Genomic DNA, 27,416 nt, shown 5'->3' on the forward strand with positions numbered 1-27,416 from the left:
ACAAGTATCTGTGATTTTAATAGTACCTTCTAAAATGACAGGCGGTTTATTCAGACCGGTGGTTCCAGGAAACTGAACTTTACTAATGATGACTGATGATTCAAGCAACTAATCAGTAGCAGTGCACAACAGCAAGCGTGGATTTGACAATGATTTCCCAATAAACAACAGATCTGCATGCTTTTTAGAATACTTTTATTAAATCACATCACAATGTTCTAATTCTATTTTGAATTAAATGACATTAAAAAAGTGAAATTTTACATATCAGTTAAACTACCTGTCTTTCGTATCCCTCCGTCTGCAGGGCAGGTGTAATCACTGGCAGCAAGCAGGAAACAGGTCCCCCCACTCCGGTGGTCCTGTTCTCGGGTGCTGGACCTACGCATGGGAACCCTCTCCTCAGGAGACATGGTGAGGTCGCTGCCCCCGCTGCAGTCTACAGACAGATCTGAGAGAAAAATCCATTTGCACATCCATATTTGCTTTTGTTCATTCATGCAATTTACACCAAGCTGATGATTTTGTGGTACTTTTCCCTCATAGACATGACAACAGAAGAAGTTACCAAGCAATGAAACTACAATCCTCACGTCTGCCTTCAACAGAAAGAAACTACAATCTGAATCCATGGAATGACGACACTCTGTGGATTTCAAAGATTTCAAGAAATCTGTTTTTACTTTAACCTTGTGAAAAGATACAGGTGAGACTGATGTTTCCATTCTTACCCAAAAAGGAAAACCCTGCCAAACAGCATAATTCATAGAGCCAAAACCTGATGTCGTTTTTGCCTTGTCTATATAAAAGAGCTATGACTGTGTATTTGAGTGACATTTTCCATCCATTATTAGGAAGGAGATCAGGCTAATACATTCTTCTTAACGTGTAACTACATGCTCTGGCAGTCATAGAGCTCCTCTTTGGGGACTAAAGACACGTACTGACAGTTTCACAATTGGCCATGTCAATTTTTATGATTAAATATGTAATAAAATTGAAGGGCTGGTACATTTACGTGGTTCTAATAGTTTGTGGATGACAGTGGAGGTCCTTGGTATAGCAGTGTTTCCCTTTGCAGGAGAATCATATTAATTTTTTGGGGGGGATGGTGAAGATGAAAAAGTATCAAGATTAAATAACACCAGTGTGGAGCGTTAGCAATTACCATAGCTACACAGATTTATACATCTGTGCCCTCAAACGTATTAGATTTTAAATCAAACAGTGAAGACGTGATTGGTGCAGACTTTAACTGAACGGGTGCAAAAACTGTATTATCTGTTCAGGAATTAGAGTCAATTGTTTGACATAGTCTTAATTTCAGATGCACCTTCATGGCTCCAATGAATTAACTCGCATATATGTTACCTGGACAGGTGAATTCTCTATATTTGATCCAAAGAGACATCAGTGCAAGGAGCCCCTCCCCCAAAAACCAAAACCAAAAACTGAAGGGACAACTTACAAACGAGTGGCAATTAAATAAAGACCTAGCAGAGCGTCTCAGTGGCGGAAATATACATGTAATGAGATCCATGGGCTCTAGACTTGAAAGGACTGTTTTGAATCCTTTCATTTAAAATTATGTTAGTTTGTCCAATTACTTTGAGCCTCTGACAATGGGAACTATGGCTGTGATTCATAAACAGTAAATGCAAACATTATTGTAAAACTCTTTGAATTAAAAGCTACAATTCTGTACTTTGATTACACTGTGATTGTTTGATTTAAAAACTGCAAAAAATATGTAATTGTTCAGAACAAGTTGTATGATTTGGAAAAGAAATATGTGTGCCATTACCAACAACAGTTAAAACAACAACATATTCTGATGTCATAGGGTTGGGGGTTGTATGAACTATCAGACTCAGTACAAAGCTGGTATCTATATGTCCTATCTAAAGGACACATGAGAGGAAAGTATCTTTGCAGCCTTAAATTCTAAATGACCTTTGAGAAAATCCGAGAGGTGACTATGGCAGAATGATTCTGTTTGTGCATCCAGTCAATGAATCATGAAATATTCTGCGGTTATTAAATGTAAGTTTCAGGGACTTAATAAACAGATAGTAGGGAGCACCAACCCCGAGGAATGTCTGTATTAGAATTGAAAGAAAGCGAGTATACAGAGGTCAACATTAATTTCCATCAATATCAGATGTGTCAGAGTCAATTACTGATATGGTACTGGAGGGAAAAACAGCCACCTACAGTCTGAGCACCAAATGAGCAATCCTTACAGGAAGAAACACTTGGAAACAAGGAGTCTGAATGCTTATCTCCCACTCTCTGTACCTTTGGCATTGGTGCTGTAAAAACAGCTCAGTCATCTGTAGGGGAACTGCTTTGGAGCTTATGGGTCACATGGGGAAATCAGTAGAATCTGTCAGATGGCCACGGCTTTCTAACTGAAAGGAAGTCCCTCATGAATTCTCTTCATTGCCACTACATAAACAACCCCCTTCAGTGTAATCTGAATTAACTGTTAAACAAAGCGTCTTAGTTCTGTTTTCCATATGACCTTTGTCTAAACATATGGTCTTACCTGAACGGTTGCGTTCTAGTACCCTGCTCCCTTTGACGTGGCACAGGTCACCTTGAGTACTGTTGCAGGTGGTGTTGAGATCAGCTTTGCAGTAGGTGGGGGACCCTCCCTGCACTGCTTGAGGGATATGTTTCTTCCTCTTTTTGGGTAACTTCTGCTTGGCCATAGCCAGAGAATAGTACATCCCAAAGTTATTGACGATAACGGGCACAGGCATGGCTATCGTCAGCACACCAGCTAAAGCACATAATGCGCCCACGACCATACCTGACCAGGTCTCTGGATACATATCACCATATCCCAGTGTTGTCATGGTTACCACGGCCCACCAGAAGCCGATGGGGATGTTCTTGAACTTAGTGTGGAGGGTAGCCGTGGGATCATTGGGCTTGGCGCCGATTCTTTCGGCATAGTATATCATTGTGGCAAAAATTAACACTCCCAATGCCAGGAAGATGATGAGCAGCAGGAATTCATTGGTGCTAGCCCGTAACGTGTGGCCCAGTACTCTAAGTCCCACAAAGTGTCGTGTTAACTTGAAGATACGCAGAATACGAACAAAACGAACCACCCTGAGGAAACCCAACACATCCTTGGCAGCCTTTGAAGAAAGGCCGCTCAGCCCAACCTCCAAGTAGAAAGGCAAGATAGCCACGAAGTCGATGATGTTAAGAAGACTCTTAAAAAACTCCAACTTGACTGGGCAGAAGGTCACACGCACCAGGAACTCAATGGTGAACCAGAAGACACAAACACCTTCCACATACGTAAGAGCAGGATCCGTTTCGATCTCATACTGTGGACCTGAGTCGGTCACGTTGCTGTCCCGCGCCACATCAGTCTTGTTGATGATTTTGTTGAAAGCCTCATGAGTCTCCAAACAGAAGGTGGTAATGGAAACCAGGATGAAGAACAAAGACACGAAGGCAATAAACTAAGAGAAAGAAGACAAAATAGAGAAAAACACATTATCGCCATTACATTTCATTTCAACCATGGCTTCCTATACTATTTAGGATAGATTTGACACCAAAATCCTTCAATAAGTGTTCTCGTGAGAAAGGGACAAACTACAACAGGTTTATTACATTTGCATCATTTTGAAGGGACTAAAGAGCGGAGACTCAATCTGGGAATGCAGATCCAGTCTAGTAAAGCAAGAAACGCCCAGTAGACTTCAAACCCAGTGGAGAAAGGTGACGGGGAATCTCTTCATTTGGTTTTGCATATTGAGTTACACACCCGCTCTCAAAAACATACTTCATTCTGACCTCATAGTTTAGCTGCTGTTACTATATTAGTCTAGAGCCAATAGCTCAAAGCTTACAGGGCAAATTAAAAAGGCTATTCTGCTGTAGGATGTTCAAACCCTGATCTCTAATACATCTGGGCATGTCTATTAGCAACACGTTATAAAAAATGATCATCTTAATTATAGATCGACTGACTTTGGCCTTATTTCTGTCACTTATGTTAGTGCTAAGCAATCGTCTTTGGAGTAAGATGTGACGTATGGCAACTGGGAAAATGCCATACCTTATGAAACCCTGTAAGATGCAGTATTATTTGAAAGGTCAATAGTAAACTGCTATGCTTTAATAGGTTAACTGGCACCCAGTTGCAGACTTGTTCTTAACTCATTCACTGGTAGCGTACCTTACTGGACATTCTTGAGCAGATAGAAATTTGTTGCACAGTGGTAAAGTCTAAATCTATAGATCTACGATAAATATATCATTGACATCAGTTTGGCATTAGCAATCTATTCATTTTCCCAGGGGGAGTCTGCATGTTATTAAAGTAACATCGATAATTTCCCAAGCTATTTTACTTCATGTTTTTGACATATTTTGCAAATCCTTAATGGAAACAGCTTCCTGAGCTCAAATCCAGACATTGAGCTGCTGTGGAAGAAGACATGCTCAACTTTCTCTAAGAGCTAGATGGAGCAGATTTACAGCCTGGTATGCTGCTTCTCCACCATCCTCCCACAGTCCCTCCACTGGTGCGCTCTACCTACTGTGCTCTAAAGAAGTCGTTTCACACTCTGCCTTGTTTTGGATTGCATGACTCACACGCTCTCATAAATATCATTGCCACTATTTGGGTTACTGTGATCCTGAACTGTGTGTGTGCATTCACTCAAGTGCCTCTCTTTATGTATCTTTACTACCCTGTAAGTGTTTTTGTTCATACATTTTCAATGGCACAAAGTTAAAGCCTCAGCACAGTGTGTGGGGATAAGTCGGTATCACTAAACACCATGTACTGTGGATTACTCAGTTTATATGTATTTTGAGATTGTTGAATATATAGTATATGTAGATAGATATGCAGAAAGTGCTGTAAAAAGTTTGACAGAGGCAATATAACAAGGCTGTTCAGTTCCCACCTCTGACATTGGGCTATGAGTTTATTTTTCCTCTACTATAGACTGATCCAAGCTGTAGGCGAAGGTAAACAAGACGCCATTGCTGCAGTGGGATGTCACTTCTGAACTAACACAATAAATCTCTGCAGTACAGTGCACTGCATGTGAAGGATTTTACTTTTTCTCTGATTTTGCTAAGAAATTAAGCAAATCATCGGACTCAATCTGGATGCAATCAAATTCTGATACCTGCTGCAAAAATAAACATCATTCAGAAGAATAATGCTCCCTCTCGAGGGACGTGGCTGAGTCTCTCCAAACTGTTTGAAGGATTCCAAAATGCAAGATCTAAACAACTGAGACGAGTTTTCACGTCATGCACGGTTTGAATACAAAATATAAGCGTAGTTTTTGAGAGCTGAATGAGTAAAAAGTTTGTTTTTGTGGTTTAGAGCAGCGGTCTCCAACCCCCGGGCTATGGACCAGTACTGGGCCGCGCGAGAGTTGAGGCTCAGGTGTGAAATTCATGGGTTTTAGGTTTTTATCGGTTTTTAGCATTATTTTTTTAATCATTTTTATCGTTAACTCTGTTTCCCTGGGTCTTTTCCTGTGTGTTATGAATACATTTTTTGGTACCGGTACTGGTTTTATTTTGTTATATTTATCTGCGACACCTGAAAGGCCGGTCTATGAAAATATTGTTGGACATAAACCGGTCTGTGGCGCAAAAAAGGTTGGAGACCGCTGGTTTACAGGGTTTACAAGTATGCTTATCAGCCACAACCACAACAGGCAACATGAAAAATACTGATCACGTTATTAGAATGCAATATATTGCTAGAAATCTAAGACTACTGCTGTACGTGTAGATATTATTTTTACATTTAACCCTATAGACAGGCACCAACCCATGGTAGCAGCCTGTGCCTGCAAGACACTGCACCCCGCCAAGGTGTTGACCCAGCTTTGAAACTGCAGATTTGAATCTGATGGAGCATATGTGGCATGCACTGTAACATGCTAACCAGCAGGACCAAACAATCCTTTGCCAGCACCACAGGATGCCACCATAGCTCCAGTTTGCATGCCCCGATAGGTCAGAGCTCCTGTGGAAGCTCTTTTAAATTTTCACAGTGTTTGTTTGTTTTGTAGTCGCTTCTTTGTGTACATTAAACAGAAAAATGGAAAAATTCACTAATTCAAAATTCATTCTTTTTTCCTGTGTTTCTTTTATGATGTCTTTATTTCACCTTCCCTGCTGTCTCCATCTCTGTCTTATCATGACATTGGCTGAAACGAGCAGCCTGAGCTGTTTCCTGTAGCTGTGTGGATGCTGCGCCAACTAATGACTAGTTCTGTCTCATGCTGGGATGTAATTCTGATGTGTTCACGTCTGTAGAGAAAGGATGTAGCATACAGCAGCCTTTAAAAGCTGGATCATGTCACAGTACAGCAGCTGGACCTGAGCTCACACTCACATGCTGGTGTAGCACTGATGCCCCTGTTTACACACAGCCTCACAAGGTTATTTATGGTAGGTGTTAAAAATGCAAATGTGCTAACTTATCATGTGATTGCAGCACATGCACTCTGCATGATGAAGAAGTCCTGTGCTTCTATGAGTCGCTGTTTAAAGCCAGCACAGGGAGCACCACACACACACACACACACACACACATACACACACACACACTGTTCAGTCGATTTCTGAACAATGCAGATCTAATTTAGCCAGAGGACGAGCTCCATTTGTCTGGCATGCTTCTTCAGAGAGTTTTTCAGACACAGTGATAACGGCTGCTGAGGAGCTACGACCTGTGACCTTCATGTACGGCTGCCACGTCACGTGCACATGGGGTAGAGACTATAGATTTGACAGTAGAAAAAGTATGTCCACCAATACTGCTGACAAAAACTATTTGCTTATTTGTCACTATAACAAGGCAGCCCTTAGCAGCTGGATTTACAATGAGAAACGGGACAATTTTAGTGGAACAAACTTATAGTTATTTGCCATACAGCGCTCTTTAAAAACAATTCACCCTTGAGCTTCTTCACAGCACAATCAACCCTCTCTAATGAGAGCTGGCAGCCTTAAATACCTTCAGCTGTCACAGACTAAACCATTATTCCACTCACAGGTGAATTCTTAAATCCCAACCTTCCACCACAGTATACAATATACCAATTTGAATAAATAAATAAATACATACATTTCACTTTTAATAAATATTTTAGACTTTAATCCTACACCAAACCCAATATTATAAAACCCCAAAAACCCAAGCACAAAAGATTCCCCACACTCCCTTAACCCATGGTCTCTCCCGGAACCTTTAAATGGTGTCTGGACCCCGGGGAAACATTTGCCCAAACACCTTGGCGAGAACACAGGTTTCCTTACTGGTAAAAGCTTATGTTCTCTCAATCACCATTCCTTTCTCCTCACAGACACCACCACGTTCCTAGATGAAGAGCAGCTGTGCAGGATCTGAAACAAGGCTAGCAACTGATTTTGAAATTCCCAGTAAATATTCAATTAAACTTCTTGTGTGCAAATGTTTAACTGTGCAAATCCATGCTGAAAGTGCGATGCTAAATGAAGTGCTTGATAAGGTGCCTTTAATAAAGTGCAAGGTGTTCTCTAAAGTGCTATACAGATTATAATATAAATAATAGTAAGGCAGTCCTCTTCCTTACAGTCACACGTCGATGTTTCAGTTCATTAAACACATTATAAAATTAGACAAAGTAAAAAAAGAACCCAAGTAAATACAAAATGCAGTTTTTCAAAGCTGTTCCCTTAATAAAGTAGTTTGAATAACTTTTCACTTAAGCTGGATTTTGATTTTCCTCGGGTTATCTTTGTCTAATTATATTTTTTGTCTAATTCTTGTGCTGATCAATTAAAAAACATTAAGTATGAAACATTCTTCATTATGTGTGAAGAGAGAATGGGGGGACAGTGGCTCCTTTTCTGCCATCATGTTGGATAAGTGTGAGAAAATGGATTGATAGATTATTTAGATTTTTTACCAGTTTACCAGTCCAGTTAATCAGGAGTGCTCTACTACAGAACACTGCATGAAAAACAAATTAGAAATATGGCCTTTTTTAAATCTCCTGCATTGAAAAATTCTCCTCAAAAAGGAAACATCCATCAGTTCTACTAAAGGACCAGAGCTGTTGTATCAGTGAACTCTAACATGGTCTCTATGATTGAATGCACTCTTGGTCTAAACACGATGAATCGCAAAGGTGCCTCTGAAGCTGATTTGGTGTTTTTAACACACTAACAACAAAAAAAAAGAAACATCATCAATGTGTTGTTTGCTCTGTTTGTCCAGTGGATTTATTCTGCAGACTGAATTGAGCATCTTGGTCTCCAAGGGCAACTAGCACAGCAATAACATTGCTTTAAGCATGACTGAAATCTCAAGCATATCTTTCTCTCCCCTTACAAATTATATGCAGCCGTTTGTTCTTACTGAATATCAACAAGTGGCTTGGAAAAAGATGAGACCTTCATGTTGCTCAGGCGCTGATTTTGTGTTATTTTATTGTGTCTGAGCTGAATGCTTTCATATCACTGCTGCATCACGTTAGGCTTGGTTCCCTATCTGCCACTCAGAGGAAGAACTGTCTCCTTCAGGAAAGACTTTATTTTATTATCTTATGATGTAGTGTTAACTCTGATTATTCAGAAAAACCATAAGCAGCATCATGAAACCAGGATTTCATAATGACTGAGAAATGAAAAGCAGGAGATGTCAAGTCATCCATGTAGTACCTCTGTTAGACGCACTGTACAAACAGAGTGATTCATTAGGAGTTTCTGTCAGCAGCCCCATCACCTCCCCAAACCCTGATGGGGTCTGATAGTTGTCAGACTTGAACCGTGGAAGCCATCCTCATAATCACACAATTTTTCACCTGACATTTCTGCCTCGTGTCTCTTCTCGCTGTCCACAGCCAGGAGAAGAGACACAAGGAAAATGCCAGATCAAACTGCTGCAAACACACCAGCTTCCAGTGCATCACAACTGCCTTTGGCCTGGTAGCACAACAGATGTCACATTCAACACCAGTGTGTGTGGACTCCACAGCTTTCTGCAGTCAGGGTTGATACATGAAAGAAAGCCTTGTCCTGACTTAAACATGAAGTCAAGGCTTTGTCTACTCTGCACATCACATCTGCTGTGTTCTCGCTCGAGTACATGGTTTTAAAAAACAGAAACACTTTGGACTGTGTTTGATTCACCACCTCCATCTATGCATACGTTTGCAGGCCTTTGCTCCGCCTGGGTCAGGTGCTTCCATTTGTAATAGTGATCAGACAGCAGTTGGATTTATTATAGCGGAAATGTAGTAAATACCACAGAGACAAAACTACATCCTCTACAGTGCAAGAGCTTAACGTGTGTCAGAGGTTGCAGTACTGCTGAACTGTCATGGAGAGATCCATGATTATTAGCTGCCAGTCTGGAAAGACATTTACAGTCTGTTGTGACGAACAGCTGCCAGTCTTAAACCCCACGATTTGAGATACTCTCTGTAAATCCCGGTAGCTTTGGGTCTCAGTCATAGAGCTAAAAACGGAACGACTCTAATGGACAATACATTTGTTTGTATACTGGCACAGCAACACGTAGGATGGACAAATCTTGGCAGTCTCCCAGTGAAAAATCCCCCACATTCACATGCACAGACACAACCAGTCCACCGCGCTGCTCAGGCTCTGTTTCAGAAACTGCCCTGCTGGCTTGGCCAATCAGCACGCTTGCTGTCCTCACGTCCACCATCTGTTTGACACTATGAGTGGAAGCTCTGTGTTCGGTTCCTGGACCCGAGACCACCATCCACCACTGTGATGGTGAAGGCCCCTGTAAAGCTGTTATGACATGATGAAGCTAAGGGGACCCTGGAGGTGCTAACACAGTCTGAGAGGAAGTCAGACACATGCACACACGCGCGTGTGCACAGTGACATGATGAAACCTGTGGGGTTTGAGCCTGTATGTGAGCTGTCTTGTGTTTCTCTTCTGATTGTCTGGTTATAATTTCAGTTTCAGGGCTTTTCCATGTCTCAGCTTAAACTGCACGTCCACATAGTCGCAGCCCTAACTCCCAGTATGCAAAGATAGCATGTACTGGGAGGGTGCATTCACCTCAAGACACCTGATCCCTCTGGCTCTGCTGCTACTCCACTAGCTCTTTAGTCCAATCCAACATTACATGAGGTTTATGACATTGTAACACAAAATGGGCAGTTACCAAGTCAATGAACTTTATCCCAGTGGTGAACAGCTGTGCTGGTGTAGTTCTTCTTCCCACCAGCAAGAGTCACTACAGTTCTTTCATGCCAAGATTTGTTTGTTATTAGCTGTAGAGTTAGTAATGCAGCATACTTTGAGAAAAGACTGACTCAGCATGTTGTTCTGATAAACATCTACATCCATCCTCTTCGTGGTTTTACAGAAAGCATCGCTTATGAGTATTTAAGTTGAACAAGAGTTAATGCAACTATATTTGCTATTATTTATGCACTCTTATGGTTAAAGGTGTACTGTATTCAGATTTACTTTCTTTCCAATGTTAGCTAGTTCAGTCAACTGATTTGCATTATCGTGTGAATATATTGACTGAATATTGCTTATTTTCTTCCGTTTGTAGTTTCACTCTGTTGATAATTGAAGGCAGCGTCAATAAAAGGGACAATACACCTGTCAGTGTTCGGGGAGTTTATCTATCTGCATAACTGTATGGAGTGTAGCAGTGAGGGCAGAATAACAGCTACCACTGGGAGTGAAGCGTCCTGCTGAACCAGAGCACCACAGTCCTCTGGTGACCAACTGTAATGAAGAAAAAGGGATAAATATGCAGTTCGTCTAATGGCCACTTGGCTTCAGGTGAGTCAGTCGCCTGCTGCATAAATGGTTTCAGACTTCAGACCAGCTGTAGGGTTGGTCTTTTTTAAAATTCATGATTCATCCATTTCACACCAGCAGCTGTAACTAATGTCTGCCAGGCTCTGCCCCCACCAATTGGAGTAACTGAACTGGACCTATCAGCATTTGGAGAACGTTTGAATGAATGCTATGACTATCATATGGCTGTCTGTGTGATGCAGACTGTGCAAGAAGTCTGTTCTTCAGTTTGGGTGAAAGTCACACGGAAACACGGATCTATGTGCTGCACCTGCTTGCACTGACCTGCTGCAGTCATTAGATTCATTTAGAGTCAGATTTCAAAAGCTCTGATGAACTCAATTTATACTTCATTTATAATACTCATAACAACACAGCATCCAGAAGTAGATGCTGAGCACACTGAAGGTTTCACAGCTGAAAGAGCCAGACATTTCTCAAAGAGAGCCAAAAACACGACTCCAAAATAAATACTAGAACTGCTCCGTGTGTTCGAGCTCGGTGAGCTGGTGATGGTTAAGTATTTTGTTATTTCTGAAGTGAGCAAAACAACAACAACAACAACATTTTCATTTCAGTGTTGAAAAAAATGTAAAAATAAAAGCATTTTTCCATCAAACACAAATTTAATTGATCAAAGTTCAAACAGATCCTCTCAGTGTAAATATGTTGCTACCTTGCATTACTCTAGCTGGATCAGGCAGAGATCAGCGTGCAGACATCCAAAGCTTTCTGCTCCTTCAGTCGCTGAGCTTAGCTCCAGCTGGAAGCAGAGACATCCCTCCGTCTGTCACTCAGTAGTGTTGTGTCTCTTCAAAGCAACTCCCCCTCCTTGCTTTCACATCACTACAACCCACTTTTCTGACAACACACCAGGGAGCGACACTGATCACCTACATAATGACGAGAGCGTCTCGCACTGTATCTAACCCTGTCTTCTTCCTCTCTTTGCGCTGCCTAGTAACCAATGAAGTGAGTCTCGTAAACATAAATCAAACCAATTCCACAGCTGATTGTTTTCTGACTTTTGGAAGTCTGTAATCCGACCAGATTAGGGATTTTTGCAGCTAGCGAGAGAGACGGACAAAACAGATGGACCACATATTCCAGATGAACCGTTAGCTGTCTCCATATCTAAAAAACCTCCATGTATCTATGCCACAAATCACTTTTAAGTGTCTTTTATGGACAGAGAATTAAATTATAAAGAGTTGTTCACATTTGACATTTTAACTGTCATTGTTTTTATTTATTTATTTATTCATTTGTTTATTTAACAAAAACATATTTGGATAAAAGTTTGGTTAGCTTGATCAGCGAGACACATTGATGCTCTGCATGTGTGGACAGGTCTACACTGATGCCTGCAAAGAGGTGCAAATAAGTGAACAATTAACACTAGGGTTTTATTCGTAGGACTAGCAGACCGCTAGCAGCTACTGTCAGTAGCCTTACTGAAACTTAAACTAGTGAGCTATAAACACTTTTCATAAAGTTTGGAAGAAGCTTGTAAACGTGTTTGCAATGAGCTTCCAGTTACATGATCCCATTAGAGTCAGATTTGCGTCACTTCTTGTGTCCACACACATTTAAAAAATAAAAAAACAGAAATTCTGTTTCATCCCAAATGTATTTGGGTCAAATCTTGATAATAAACGTAAACATGATTATCATTGATTGTATTGTTACAGTACTCACTGTCGAATTTGTAATAATATACACAACACATATGCAGGTAACTAATGTTTTAGTGTTGACATCAGACAATCAGACGAGGAAAAACAACCCTTGCAAATCACAAACAGGCTCTATTTCAGCTTTTTCTGCTTTCATGTGAAAATTCCCATATGGAAAAGATATTTATAAATCTTATAAAGTTTGTATCTGTCTTGTGTGAAACTTGTATGAAAAGCATATAAGAGTGAAAACAGATATAAGATCCCTTGAAAAATTATATAATGAAACTTGTATGTTTTGGATACTTACTAAAACAATGTATGAAAGTAATGAGAAAGTGGCCACTTTCATGAATAATCACATATAAGTTTTTACTATTTCTTTTCCATATGGGTTGATTTGAATTGAAACATCAAGTTTGATGGCAGCCCTTTCTTTAAGGACAGGCTCAGTCTACATGAAGATATTATTCACTTGTTTGACCTTTCAAGTGTGAATAAGAGGCCAAGTGACTGACACAATCCTCCAATGATGCTGTTTTCAAACGCTGAACATGCTGCTGTCCACTCTGTGTAGTCAGTCTGCTGAATACTAACACTGAAAGCTAAGTGAACTGAATAGACAAGGAGAGAGTATAGAAAACTGGCACCGATATAGAAGATTTTGAAATCTTGAAGTAGTTTAAAGCTAAAGTTCTGTAAAGCTCACTCGCCCTGTGGGGATCGAGAACCTTTGGATGACTGCATCCGGAGAGTCCAGCCCGTTAGCTGTATACACAGTTCGTGTATGTTCTTAGGCTTGCTGTTTGCTAGCTGGGCCACCCTGTAGGAGCACTGTGCATGCTGTCACATTCAGCTCCCAATCTAAAATCAAACAGCAGCTAAATCAACTTTAATCAGTGTAGTTAACTGAATGGACCATTTAAAGATCATCGTACCACATACATAATTAAACCGCCAAGTAACTGATTTCCATCTCAGCCTTTATTTAATAAAAGAAAGCCCTGTGTCTATAAAATAAGCAGGGGAAAAATAGAGCAAGGGGCAGACAGTGATGAGTCCTGGGGAATATCAGAGATGGCAAAAATAGAGTCTATTAATCTTACATTACAGTAAAGTCCTCCCCAAACGCATGTTTTTGTCAGACACAGGACTGCACTTTTCTTCATCCATGTCAGCTGCCACCATGGAAACAGCACCGTTCCTTTTTTCCTTTTTGTGATCGCTCACGATGGTGAATCGCAAATGAGGAGAGAGAAAGGGAAGAAGAATGGGAGGCGGAGGAGCCAGCAGAGGGGTAAATGAATGCTCGTGTTCTTTAGCAGGGAGAGGGTTTCCCCTCACTGTCACTTCCTGCCTCGGTCTCCCTGAACTAAAAACATGTTTTTGTTGTTGTTAGCACAGACTAATGACAATGCAACATTAGCTGCTGTCTCTCAGCCTAAGAGACTGGTTTCAGCGCTTACTGAGAACCAACAGATGATGCAGGACAGATGTTAGCAAGCAACATCCAACCCCACACTGCAAACCGAAAACCACAGAATGTTCCCCTCGTTCTCTCTGGCATTAGCTCCCTCATTATACTGCTCGCTGTGACATGACAGCCAGCTCACAGAGGGAACCCTTCTAAATCCACAGATTTTGGCAACCAGCCACTTGTTGGGGCTAAAAATAGCCTATCAAAAATTTTTCCAGGCATGCTAATTTGAATAATTCGTTGTCACTTTAAGTGGATGAAGTCAGCGTTGGAGGAAATGTTGGGGAGCTGAAGTAGAGACAAATGAATCCTTGCCAGCCCCTGCTGTTGACTCAAAGGGTCAAGACAAATGTAGAGACATTCAGCTTTAATAAGCACAAGGCCTAATTTATGCTCATATGATTTCTTTGGTATTGTGCAATACATCCATTCGCTTCCGCTTATCCTTTTCAGGGTCGTGGGGGGCGCTGGAGCCTATCTCAGCTGTCATAGGGCGAGAGGCGGGGTACACCCTGGACAGGTCGCCAGTCTGTCGCAGGGCCAACACACAGAGACAGACAACCATTCACACTCACATTCACACCTAGTGGCAATTTGGATTAAACAATTAACCTATCCCCACAAGCTGCATGTCTTTGGACGGTGGGAGGAAGCCGGAGTACCCGGAGGGAACCCACGCAAACACAGGGAGAACATGCAAACTCCACACAGAAAGACCTGATGTTGGAATTGAACTCAGGAACTTCTTGCTGTGCGGCAACAGTGCTAACCACCGTGCCACCGTGCTGCCAATTGTGCAATAAAAAGTACGATGTGACAAAGCTAGGTTCATGGAGCATTTAAGATAGATTATGTTGATAGGATTCAGCCTGTGTTTGCCATTAAACCACATCTAGTTCAAACCAGGCAGCATCTCGAGAGAACTGCTGACCAACAGGGTCACAACAGTGGTTGTATTTTTGGAAAATCACAGCCTGTTAGAGCCTTTACATGGACATTTTTATTTTAATACAAACAGAATAGCTTGCTACTTCCAGTCACCTGCCTGCATTTTGTAGGGCGTGCCCTGTTTTCAAGCCTTTTCATTGCACTGTGTGACAAACCATCTGATGTGAAAAGTTAAAATAACAAAAGCTGAAGTAATAGTTCCATTTAAGGAATCAGAACAGCTAAAACCAAAGAAACTGGCCGGTGTTACATACAGAAAGGTTTTTTTTGCATATTTTTGTATACGTGGATCACCACAGTGGATCACAAATAATCAAGATATAACTGAAGTGCAGACTTAATTCAACTTATTGAGCATAACACTATATTAATCTGTTTATTTAGATACAAAGTATTTATATAAGTAACTGGAAAAACTAATATAATTTTATATATAAGGACTGTTTGAAGTCTTGGATCCGTCACAGTCAAAATCAATGGCTGAAGCCTAGAACCAAAAGAAATCACCAAATAATGCGTACCTTCATTTACTGCAACAGCTTTTACTTGTTGCGTGTTTGTGAGTCTCTGCCTAGAGATGGACCGATCCGATATTACGTATCGGTATCGGTCCGATACTGACCTAAATTACTGGATCAGATATCGGAGAGAAATAAAAAATGTAATCTGATCCATTCAATATCACAAAACCTGCAACATAGTGTAACCCAGCTCATAACCTTAGCGCGCCAGAGGAGTATGCGTCTCGTGATAGAGCGGTTGTGGCATGCGAGACCTGTCGGCGGTCTGGTTGAGCATTTGGAGCCTCACTACGTGCTTCCAAACCGGCATTTCATCTCCGAGACAGTTATCCCAGAGAAGTAAAGCAAGTGTGTAAGGTCATCTCTGAATGTTTGTAAAGCATTCCCAGCGACTGCCTCTCTCCCCCTCCCTCTCCTGTTGCTACTTCAATCATGAAACTGATCAATGATCAGCTGATTGGCTTTTCTCTCTTGTTTATTTATCGCCCACTTTACACCAGAAAGAGGAAACCAGGCGCTAAACAACAGCAGCACGTTTAAGCTTGATCAGCTGTTGGTAGAATTTATTTAATGTTACTTTCTACACCGGCTGGTAACTGTGCAGGGGCGGATCTAGCAAAGTTTTGCCAGGGGGGCCGATAGGGCATTAACAGGGAAAGGGGGCACAAAGACATACTTTTCTTTCTTATTGTCATTTAAAATGTCGAGCTTTTAATAAATAATTATCTGAATCTTTCACCCAAAGCTTTAATCTGATGTAAAATATATAGAAGTCCATTACTGTATATGAACTATTAAGTCAAATTTATACCCTAGTAAGCTATAGTACTTTTTCCTTTGGGAAGGTACCATCTGTGCAGTCTGCAATTCTGTTGAAGAAGATTTTGAATCTATTTAATATTGTAGAAAAACAACTGATTTCTGTGCATTTTTATTTATTTATTTATTTTTTTTACACGTGCATTAAATTAAAGTTGATTACGTCAGACAGTCAGAAATATTATAATTCTGATCATTTATCAGTACTGATACATGTGAGACTTCATCAGAATTGTGAACATCACAGCAGAGGCCTTTGTGTGAAAGTAACTGAGAATAAAACACAGAAAAACATGAAGGAGATTTTCCTGGTCTGGCTTTTTATAGCAGATAACCTTAAAAATATTCTACAATGTTCTGCATATAAAGTTTAAATTTCTTCAGTATTGAACAACAGAAAGAATAGGCTTTCTTGTCCGAGGTCATTTAAGTGAACAAAAGAAAAGAAAAAGACAGCAGCTACAGCGCTGTAAACAACGGTAGACTGGTGGGTAATAAGCGAATGAACAATACAGAAAACAGAGATTGGAGACGGGAAACTGTTCTTGAAGTACAGAGAGATAGAGAGAGAGCTAGCTGTGCATGGAGTGTGATTTTAATAGTCGTGGAAGCAAAACAGCAAAATTCATGACGACATTGATCAAATGTGAAGCGCAGTTTGCTGCTTCTTTTGCTGCTGGCTCGGTGAATTTTGATTGGAGAGACAAAACCTGCAGCTCAGAATCAGCGCAAAAAGACGTAATCACAGCGCGGACCGGACGCATCAGGACCGCTAAGCTCCGACAGCGTGTCCATCTAAGGCCGTCGGGTGAGAAAGCCGAGAAAGACAAAGCTGATTCTGATGCGTCGGGTCTGTGTTTACGTCTTTGTGTAGAATCCGTGTACCTGCTCTCATTTGCTGTTTGGTTGTTGTTGAAATGGTTTTGTGAGCTTTAATCTGAGAATCTGGCGTTTCTGACAAAACACAGTTATATTTAAAAGTCGATTCAGGATTTAATGAATTGATATCACTTTATTCAAGCTACTCACCTCCCACTTCCACCTGCACTTTCAACTGGACCACGGCCAATCAGAGAGGTCCCGCCCCTTACTATCTCTGATTGGTTTAGTCCACGATAGGGGCAAAATGTGTGTCTGTTGTTGACCACAGGGAAGGTTGCAGATTTTTTTTTTTTTACCCGAACAGTTGGTCGCACAGGTGCAACTAAATATTTTTTTTTAGTCGCACCACTGAAAAATTTGGTCGCATTTGCGACCAAATTGGTCGCACTCTAGAGCCCTGCTATTAGTTAGGTTGTTTAATATTTCCACCAAGTACTCTTTAAAATACCAGAATAGGGAGTATGGAGCAGGTTTAAGTTTATTAGATTTTGCTGATCTATGAAATATTTTGGGTGCAGTGTATTTTTTGCATACAGGTATAACAGAATAGCTTTAGTTTTGTTTTGTTTTTTAAACTTGAGTATGAACTTATACAAAATGCAGCAAGATATTAAAAAAAACATTTTACTGATTATAAAATTCGCTATATCGGATTTATATCAGTATCGGCAGATATCCAAATTTATGATATTGGTGTCGGTATCGGACATAAAAAAAAAAGTGGTAACGTGCCATCTCTTAACTGTACCCGAACAAATATCTAAACAGTCCAAGTTGCATCCTTTTAACTCATTTCTTTAAAGCCTATAGGCTCCATAGGTTGTGCAGTATGGATTAGGGAGGTGTGTAACCTGTTAAGAATGAAGCACTGGTGCTGAAATGCCCGTATACATCCCTTACATGAACAATGAGCAAACCAGCTAATAAAACTGTGTGTCACCACAATGTTCCTTGTATCTTAAACTAAGCACATTTCTCAGCTGTTGTTTCCTGTCAAAGCTGGCCCAAATAATGCCTGGTAAAAAAAAAGAAAAACAAAGAATTGAAGACAAAGATTAAAGTGAACAGCAGGCAGACAGCATGTGAACGCTTATCGTAACATCACTCAAAAACCTACAACAAAAGCTGTATTCAACCTCTCCAGTCAGACAAAAATACTCCTGCTTGAAGATCCCAGTGAGACTGTGCTTCTAAATATAACCAACAAGCCTCTCTTACTGCTTTGCTCTTTCATCTGTTCATCTAACCATCAATATTTCAGCTCTTTGCCTATGGCTCAGACAAATCACTGACTCATGAATGTTGATACTTATTTGAGCACGTTTACAGTACAGTGGCATGAATAGTAGACATAATGGTGCTGATGTATTTAAGAACCCGTATGTCACAAAAAAAGGTTCAGTCGGGGAAAACATGATTTGAATCCCTGCTGGTTTTATAAGTTTGCTCGCTAACAAAGAAACGATCAGTCCATAATTTCAATGGTTGAACAGTGAGAGGCAGAACAATCACCAATAATGCATTTCAAGAAAGTTATAAATTTAGTTATAAGTTATACAAAGTTATACATGTTCATGAATGAAATAAGTATTTGATCCCTTTGCAAACTGTGCTTTAATACTTGGTGGCAAAACCTTTGTTGGCAATCACAGAGGTCTGGCGTGGATCGTAGTCGGCTATAAATTTTGCCCACACCTCAGGGGGGATGCTGTCCCACTGCTCTTTGCAGAGGATGTCATTAATGTTTCGTGGCTGATGTTTGGCAGCTCGAACCTTCACCTCCCTCCACAGATTTTCTTTGGGATTAAGGAGACTGACTCAGCCACTCCAAGACCTTAATATTCTTCTTCTTCAGCCAATCCTTTGTTGCCTTGACGATGTGTTTTGGATCACTGTCATGCTGGAATACCCATCCACGACCCATTTTCAATACCCTGGCCTAGGGAAGGAGGTTCTCACCCAAGATTTGATGGTACATGGCCCCATCCACCCTCCTTTGATGCGGTGCAGTTGTCCCATCCTCTTGGCAGAAAAACTACCCCAAAACTTAATGTTTCCACCTCCATGTTTGACGGTGGGGGCAGCATTCTTAGGCAGGTCTTATCTGACCACAACACTTTCACCTCTGAATCGTTGAGATGTTCAGGGGCAAACTTGTGCTTTCTTCAGCAGGGGGACATTGCGGGCACTGCAGAGTTTCAGTCCTTCACGGCATGGTGTGTTACCAGTGGTTTTCTTGGTGACTGTGATCCCAGCTGCCTTGACATCACCTCCCGAGTAGTGCTGGGCTGGTTCCACAGCGTTCTCATTTTCATTGAAACTCCACCAGTTGAGATCTTGCGTGGAATTCCAGACTGAGGGGGATATTTTATGGTTCCTCCATTTGCAAATCACACCAGCTGTTGACACCATCCCGCTGCTTGACGATGGTCTTGTAGCCCATTCCAGCCTTGTGTAGGTGCAAAATCCTGTAGCTCTGTGGTCTTGACCATGGTGAAGAGTTCTGGATAGACTGATCGCTTCTATGGACATCTGCCTTTTATAAAGGTTGGGAAGACTCCCAGTGTCAGCTTATTACCAGTATAAAACACACCTAGGAGGCAGAAATCGTCCTGATGGATCAAATACTTATCCCCTTCATGAAAATGTGAATTCATTTATAACATTTCTGAAGTGAATTTTTCTGGATTTATTGGTGATTGTTCTGCCTCTCACTGTTCAAATACACCTACCACTGAAATAATAGACCGATCATTTCTTTGTTAGTGGCAAACTTACAAAATCAGCAGGGATTCAAATGATTTTTTTCTCTTACTGTGCTGTGTTTGGAATCTTGACAAAATAAATAAATAACAGTTAAAAAAATAGAAACTTACAAAAAGTAAAAATGTATACTTTTCCTTTAACTTAAAAGCAGCAGTAACAACATTTCATTGCTTGGACAAGTCCTACACGATCATGTGAAACAGACCAGGATCAGAGACGAGGCTCCAGTGGAAGACGAATAGCCTCATTTGACTTAACATCCTTGATGTTTCGTGTTCCACAACACATCTGATTCAGGATGGCACAGAGCGCTCTGGGCCTGGCTGTCTGGTAAGTTGAGGAGCCTCAATTTGACAACAGGATTGTCGTGTGAGCCACAGTGGAAAAAGGCAGACATACAAGCCAGTGTTTTTTTTGTTTTGTTTTTGCCTTTCCCGTTTGGATCTTTAGCCATCAGAATTGTTGTCTGAAAGCCAAGAAAGATGCCGAGCGGATTTACTTTACCAATTGGATCATTGTGCAGCAAGCAAGATCGACAACGCACAATGTGCTTTGAGCAGCAGCCAAGAAAGGTGTAGTTTGTGTCTGTGAACACCTGTGTGTACACCTGTGTGGATCAGCACGCTTGTATTCCAAAGGTTTCTCCATGCAACGATCTGCTAGGGAGTGTGGGGAGCCATAGTCTCGTCCCCCAGGGCATGAAGCAGGTATGGAGGAGATCAAGGCCCCAGACATCCAGAGGCCTCAGAATACGAAGACCCAAGGAGGACCACCAGGGGGCACCGTGCCACCCTTCTGGGAAGAGCTGAAGAGAGCCCCAAACGAGAGGTCACCCAGCAGACACGGAGCAGAGGCCAGAGGGGGTTGCAGTGGCGTGCCCGCGGGCTCTGCCGGCAGCCAGCTGTGCCAAAGAGGACCGGGCCTCATGCCCAGAGGCCAGAGGCCTGAGGACACCCCACCCCCCGGAAGGGGCCCAGCCAGGCCCCAGGCCCCGCCAATTGGCCACCAGGAATGAGCCGGTCCATGCATGAGCGCCCAGCCCCAGACACCAAGAACCACCAACACACCAACGTCTGAGGGCGACAGCCACCGGCAGGGAGTGTGGTGAGGGGAGATAGGCCTCCGTACTTTGGAGGGCCTGAGACCCAACCTGACATATAGACACAGACGAACAGGCGCACACGGACACAGACATGCATTCCCACCCCATATACACAAACAAATACTTGGCACTCACCCAACGTGTAGACAGACACAAATAGACACTGTGCACACATTCACACTCCCCAAACATACTCTATATCCCAGGTCCAGGTACCCCCGTCCCCAGAGGGGCAAACCGTACCCAGACCCAGGAGATGTAACCCTTCTCTCTGGGGTGGAAAGCAGGCCGCCTCCTTATCTGCAGTAGCAGGGAGGCCCCGCATCTCAGACCCCAATCCAACAGCCAGCACCTCCTCCCAGCCCCCCAGCTGGAACTCACCCCCGTTCTGGTTAACAGAAAGGGGGTGAGTGAAGACCCCAAGACCCCAAACCTCCCTCCGCCCGCTCATATGTAGTGCTGCTGCATGCTGTTCTAAAGTACATTTAAAACACAGGAGAGCATGGTACTAGCTTCCTCTCAGAGAGCAGCACGGCTCCTCCCGAAAACCCTCAGTGTCTATATGCATTTAAAATTGAGGGTAGGGCACCAGCGCCAGAGGTGGGTTTGAATACACCGACCATCCTCTGGATGCTGTAAAACGTGCCCACCCCCAAGGCCCTATATGTATGTGTTATGTGAGAGTGTGAGTAATGTGGATGTCTAGGTTGCAGAATAAAATTGAGGCACAGGCGGCCAGAAGGGGACAGAGGGGGAGTGCCTCGCCTGCACCCTGGTGACACACCTGCACCCCAAGCCCTGCGTGTGTGTAGGTGTGGTGGAGAGGGAGACAGCTGAGGATGGGGAGGGAAGAAAGGGAGGGGAAGCGGCCCCTCCCTGGGGCCAGCTCCCCCGCTGACCCCAGTAGGCACCCCCACTGTTACGGCCCTAGCTGGGCCTCCTGATACTGCCCTTGTGTGGGTGTGGTGTTTTTCTCCGCCTCCTCCTCTTTTGCTCCACCCCTCTGTCTCTCTCTTGCTCTTCTCTCTCACCAGGACACAGCTGCTGCTCATTGGACTCATTTACCACCTGGGCCCAGTCAGCACTCACCTCTCTGAGGTCATATAAGCTGGGGATGAGCTGTGAGCAGGGTGGGGGTGTCTCTGCTTGGTGTGTAGGTAGCCTGCCTGAAGTGTGGAGTTGTGGAAGCAGTATAGCTGCTTTACGTGAGTAGTGTGGGCTTGTGGGCCTTGGCAGCAGTAAAGTCAGCTGCTGTTAGTGACAGGGTGAGCTTGTGGGCCCCTGGAAGTGCCTCCTCGTGGTGTGGAGTTTTTGTTTGGTTGTTGTGTTCTTTGTTGTTGCAACCTTTTTTCCCTTTTTCGGCATGTTATTGGTAATACGGCGTTGCCGGCTCCTTATGTTATGATTATCTATAATAAAGACTATGTTATTTACTAAGAACACCTGTCTGTTTTCCTTTCATTCTGTTCTGGACTCATTTGTTACTGGTCCCCTCACTCGCATGCCTAGACCCCTTCGGGGGGGGGGACGTAACAAAGTGGGGGCTCGTCCGGGATATGAATGGAAGGAACAGCAATTGAGAATTAGTGAGTTGTTTGCCGGTGGCTTGTTTAGTTGTATTGTATCTGCTGCACTCTCTCTCCAGTTAGCAAAGGGGAGTGTCTAGCTGAGCGTAAGCTCCTCCTTCGGGCACTCATTTTTTATTTTTCCTTTGTTATTTTCGGAGTAATCCCGGGTGGGGATTAGTTCCCTGTCGGGGGTAGGCTTGTCGGTGCTTTGTGCACTTGATGCTTAGCCTTTAAAGTTGCCTCGAGCCTGGTACACTCCAGAAGCTAACTAGGCTAAGTTTTTAGTAGGCAGGTCTGGGGAGAGGGTCGGCGGTATTTTTATTTATTGGTTAACCTGTGGCCACACATTTCCCGCCTGTTTTTCATTTGTGTATTGGAGGTGGTGCTTCTTTGTTGTTATTGTTAGCCTCAGGTAGTTTTTGTTTTAGAGTCAATGGCTACCTTTGATATTGCAGTGTTTAAGGGTGAGCGTGGTGCAGCGTCTCAGCCCGTTCCGCAGGCGCCAGCTCAAGCTGTAGGTCCATTGGTGTTGACACCTGTTGATCAGGGGCTGCCTGAGGACAAACCCATGACAGTGCCTCGCTTCGAACCCCTCTCCATTGAATCAAGTGACGGCTCGAAGCTGGATGCTAAGCTCCGTGTACGCCTGGCTCGTCTCCAGTTAGAAAAGGAGGATCGTGAAAGGGAGTTCCAGCTAAAGAAAGAGCTGGAGCTTAGGCGTTTAGACGCAGAGCTTGCTAGAGCCAGGGAGGTCGAGTTGAGGAAGGTGGAGGCAGAGACAGCTGTGAGGTTGCGACAGCTGGAACTCCGGCAGGTTTCCCTTCCTCCGACTGCCTCCATTCGTCAGGCCGACACCTCGTTTGACGTAGGGAAAAACAGTCATCTGGTTCCGATGTTCCGTGACACTGAGGTCGACAGCTACTTCGAGTCGTTTGAACGAATAGCCACGGCCTTGCACTGGCCACGGGATTCGTGGGCCATTTTGCTCCAATGTAAGCTGGCGGGTAAGGCTCAAAAAGTTTGTTCCTCACTGTCAGCTCAGGACAGTCTGAATTATGACAAGCTGAAAAGTGCCATCCTGCTAGCTCACGAGCTAGTCCCAGAAGCTTATAGGCAGCGATTTCGGGGGCTGAAAAAGGTGCAGGGTCAATCCTACCAAGATTTTGCAAGGAAGAAAAGTGTGCTTTTTGATCGGTGGTGTGTGTCCAGCGAAGCTACTGACCTGGCGTCGATGCGTGAATTAATGCTGGTGGAGGAATTTAAGAACTGCATCTCCGAGCAGATTGCAGTATACCTCAGTGAACAGAAGGTTTCCTCATTACAGCATGCTGCAACACTCGCTGATGAGTTTGCCCTCTTCCATAAAACCAGTGTCATTAAGCACGACCAACGCGATGATCTAGTGAAGGTTAGTGATGTGCCAGCTACACAGTACCCAAAGGGTGAGGTACTTGTGTCCCATTCCAAGGCAAAACGAAAGTGTTTTTTCTGTTTCAAGTCTGGCCATTTAATAGCAGATTGTGGGGCCTACAAACAGAAACAGTCAGTTTTGAGAGTTAGGAGTGTGCCAGCTAACAAAGCCGATACAGGCGTGGTTTCAAGAGCTAAAACAAAGCTCTGTTTCTTCTGCCACAAACCTGGCCACTTGATTGCTCACTGTTTGAAAGAAAACTCAAAGCAAAATCGATCTGCTTTCAAAAGAGTGAACTGTGGTTCACAAACCAACAAAGTTGCCAGTCCTAGGCAACAATCGGCGCATAATTGCTCAGTGGTGTCATTTGGTCACTGTCAGAGATCAACTATTTGTAATCTGCCACCTGTTGACTGTCTTTCGGGTCCAGATGACCTGCAGTGTGACACATTGTGTACGACACAAACACTCAAACCTGCACCTCTGGCTAACCAGCATGCCTTTCGCCATGACCTAGCGAAGAAGCACCAGAGAAGTGATGCTGTACGGCCTTCTAGCTGTCTGATGGGTCCTCCATATGTGATGGCTCAAACACCTGGCTGTCACTTGAGACACTATGTTGAGGGACTTGAGCCAACCCCGTTCAGTGTTTTCAACCCCTCAGAAAGGTCTTGGCAGATGTGGCAGGGTATGCGTGCATGGTAGGTGATATGTTTAAAAGCTGGGTAGGACGTTCTGTGACAAACCACTGGTTTGTATTTATGGGAGGGGGTGTTACGGCCCTAGCTGGGCCTCCTGATACTGCCCTTGTGTGGGTGTGGTGTTTTTCTCCGCCTCCTCCTCTTTTGCTCCACCCCTCTGTCTCTCTCTTGCTCTTCTCTCTCACCAGGACACAGCTGCTGCTCATTGGACTCATTTACCACCTGGGCCCAGTCAGCACTCACCTCTCTGAGGTCATATAAGCTGGGGATGAGCTGTGAGCAGGGTGGGGGTGTCTCTGCTTGGTGTGTAGGTAGCCTGCCTGAAGTGTGGAGTTGTGGAAGCAGTATAGCTGCTTTACGTGAGTAGTGTGGGCTTGTGGGCCTTGGCAGCAGTAAAGTCAGCTGCTGTTAGTGACAGGGTGAGCTTGTGGGCCCCTGGAAGTGCCTCCTCGTGGTGTGGAGTTTTTGTTTGGTTGTTGTGTTCTTTGTTGTTGCAACCTTTTTTCCCTTTTTCGGCATGTTATTGGTAATACGGCGTTGCCGGCTCCTTATGTTATGATTATCTATAATAAAGACTATGTTATTTACTAAGAACACCTGTCTGTTTTCCTTTCATTCTGTTCTGGACTCATTTGTTACTGGTCCCCTCACTCGCATGCCTAGACCCCTTCGGGGGGGGACGTAACACCCACACTCTAAAATCCACCAGGGCAAGGGGGCCCAGGCCCATCCGGACCGGGGCCCACAGCAGCAGCACCACCCCACCCCACAGAGTCCAGGGCAGCCCACCCGACCCCACCGCAAAGAAAACTGCACCCACCCCATCATCCAATCTTCTCCCAGACTACACAAGACACCCAGGTTGGGTCATTCTTCACCTCTCCTATATCTCTCCCCCACCTGCAGAGTGAGCTCCTGTTTTTGCTGAAAAGGTGTGAAGCAGATTTTTTTTGATGTGTGTTATTCCAGGTTTATTCAACACTACCTGCTTCTGTCAGGAGAAATACTGACAAGTTGACTATCCAGGTGGCTCCGACATACGCTGGCAAAGTCAGAGCTGGAAGGGAATCGTTTTTGGCATAAAAACTAATTTCACACTCCTTTGACTACCTTGGAACAGCAAGACAAATAAAAATACCACTGACAGACTTTAAGAAATGCTTCCAAAATCATAGGAAGCAAGAAATAGGTCAGACAGCAAAAGTAGTGTCTGTCTATCCTGGATATTCAAATGGGGCTTTTATGAATTAACTAATGGAGCTGTTATTGACACAACGTGTTTACTCTAAAGTCTAGCGGGGCGTTGCAGTACACATTATTTAAACATGTTCTGATTCCCTTAAGATCTGACCCAAGTGTAGAGATGTCCAGTAGCAACAAATTTGATTCTTAAATGAAAACTTGTCTTCACTGATTTGAGACTCTATATTTCTTGGACTTGCCAGACTTGAAAATTAACTTGGAGTCTGCTCACCTGACTTAAGACATGAGACCATCATCCTGATGAATCTGTCACTTGACTTTAACTGGAGAAAAACCCCAGCAAACAGTGAAGCACATTTCCTTACACACCACTGTGAGAGCTCATGGTATTCATTCAATAAGCAGCGCTGGAAGTGGGCTGCATTTAAACTTGACTAAATCTTCATATTTTGGGACTAATTTGCTTGCACTGACTGAGGACTTGCAATGACCAAGGTTAGACTTTGTTTCCTTCACACTGTGAGACTGTGTTGTTCAGTGTAATAGGATTTTCAAACACATTGAATAGCAATGTAATAAATATGGATTATGTGCCTTTTTCCTGTTGTCAGTTTATAGATGAGCGAAAAGGAACATATGATTTGTGTGTTTGTCTTTGTGATAGAATGTTAAAAATTCATGTCAGTATCTGCCCTCTTTTCTGTTGTGACTAAAAGCCTAGCTGGCATTTACTCGTCCCTCCCAAGATTTCATGAATACATTATTGTCTTTTAAAAGAAACAAACATGCAATTATGTGGAGGATAAGAATAAAGAAGAGAAACAGGCCTATTCAAATGGCTCTACATACCCTCTTTGAGTGTGACTGAACACACACACACATACAGACAGTACCCACTGCTGACTTCTGCACCACTTCCTGTCAATCTCATTTTGCTAAAAACAGCCTTTACGTCACATACATACTTTTATCTGTCACTTTGCTATTATTTATGCTGTGACAAGTTTCCTGCTCCAGATTTCATCAGCTTAATTTAGACAAAAACTACACTGAAGTGGATCACAAACACACAAATAGCCCAGCTGGCAGTGTCCAAAACAGAGCAGCCCGAGTACAGATTTCTCTCACTCCATCATGGAACAGCTAATACCACACTATGGAAAATTCATAACCCCAAGCATCCTAACTGTGGCCTCCCAAAACTAGAATATTCTTCATTTTCAGGCTTTGATAAAATCCTAAAATGTGAGACAACTGCAGCCTGAAATTATGATATACTGCACACGTAGGGGACCATGAAGGACAGGGAGGAAGACTGGGAGGGGGTGATTCATCCAGTGAATACCAAAACTGCAGGTTAGTTAAGACTTTAGAGGTGCACTAACAGAAAAACTGCAGAAAGAGGTGCTGTTTGTCACTCATCATATTTTGTTCCCTTCTGTGTTCACTCTGACATCATGGCTTCTAGTGATCATTTATTCACTAACAAGTGAACGC

General features: G+C 43.1%; 1 protein-coding gene across 5 annotated transcripts in view; it reads right to left on the reverse strand.

Annotated features, from left to right (window-relative positions):
• kcnc2 (potassium voltage-gated channel, Shaw-related subfamily, member 2) overlaps positions 1-27,416 on the reverse strand; it is a 111,585-nt gene that overhangs the window by 8,680 nt on the left and 75,489 nt on the right. For all 5 annotated transcript variants that reach the window (XR_005698187.1, XR_005698186.1, XM_040047045.1 and 2 more), the window contains exons 2-3: positions 2,549-3,482; positions 281-451 (exon numbers count right to left, since the gene is read on the reverse strand). Coding sequence is in view for 3 of the 5 variants with exons in the window: in XM_040047045.1 (XP_039902979.1) it covers positions 281-451; positions 2,549-3,482 (1,105 nt within the window). In the remaining 2 variants the exon portion in view is untranslated. The remainder of the gene's footprint in view (positions 1-280; positions 452-2,548; positions 3,483-27,416) is intronic.

The sequence above is a fragment of the Simochromis diagramma genome, unplaced genomic scaffold (genome assembly GCF_900408965.1).
Source record: "Simochromis diagramma unplaced genomic scaffold, fSimDia1.1 OVJJ01000331.1, whole genome shotgun sequence".
Taxonomy (NCBI): Eukaryota; Metazoa; Chordata; class Actinopteri; order Cichliformes; family Cichlidae; genus Simochromis; species Simochromis diagramma.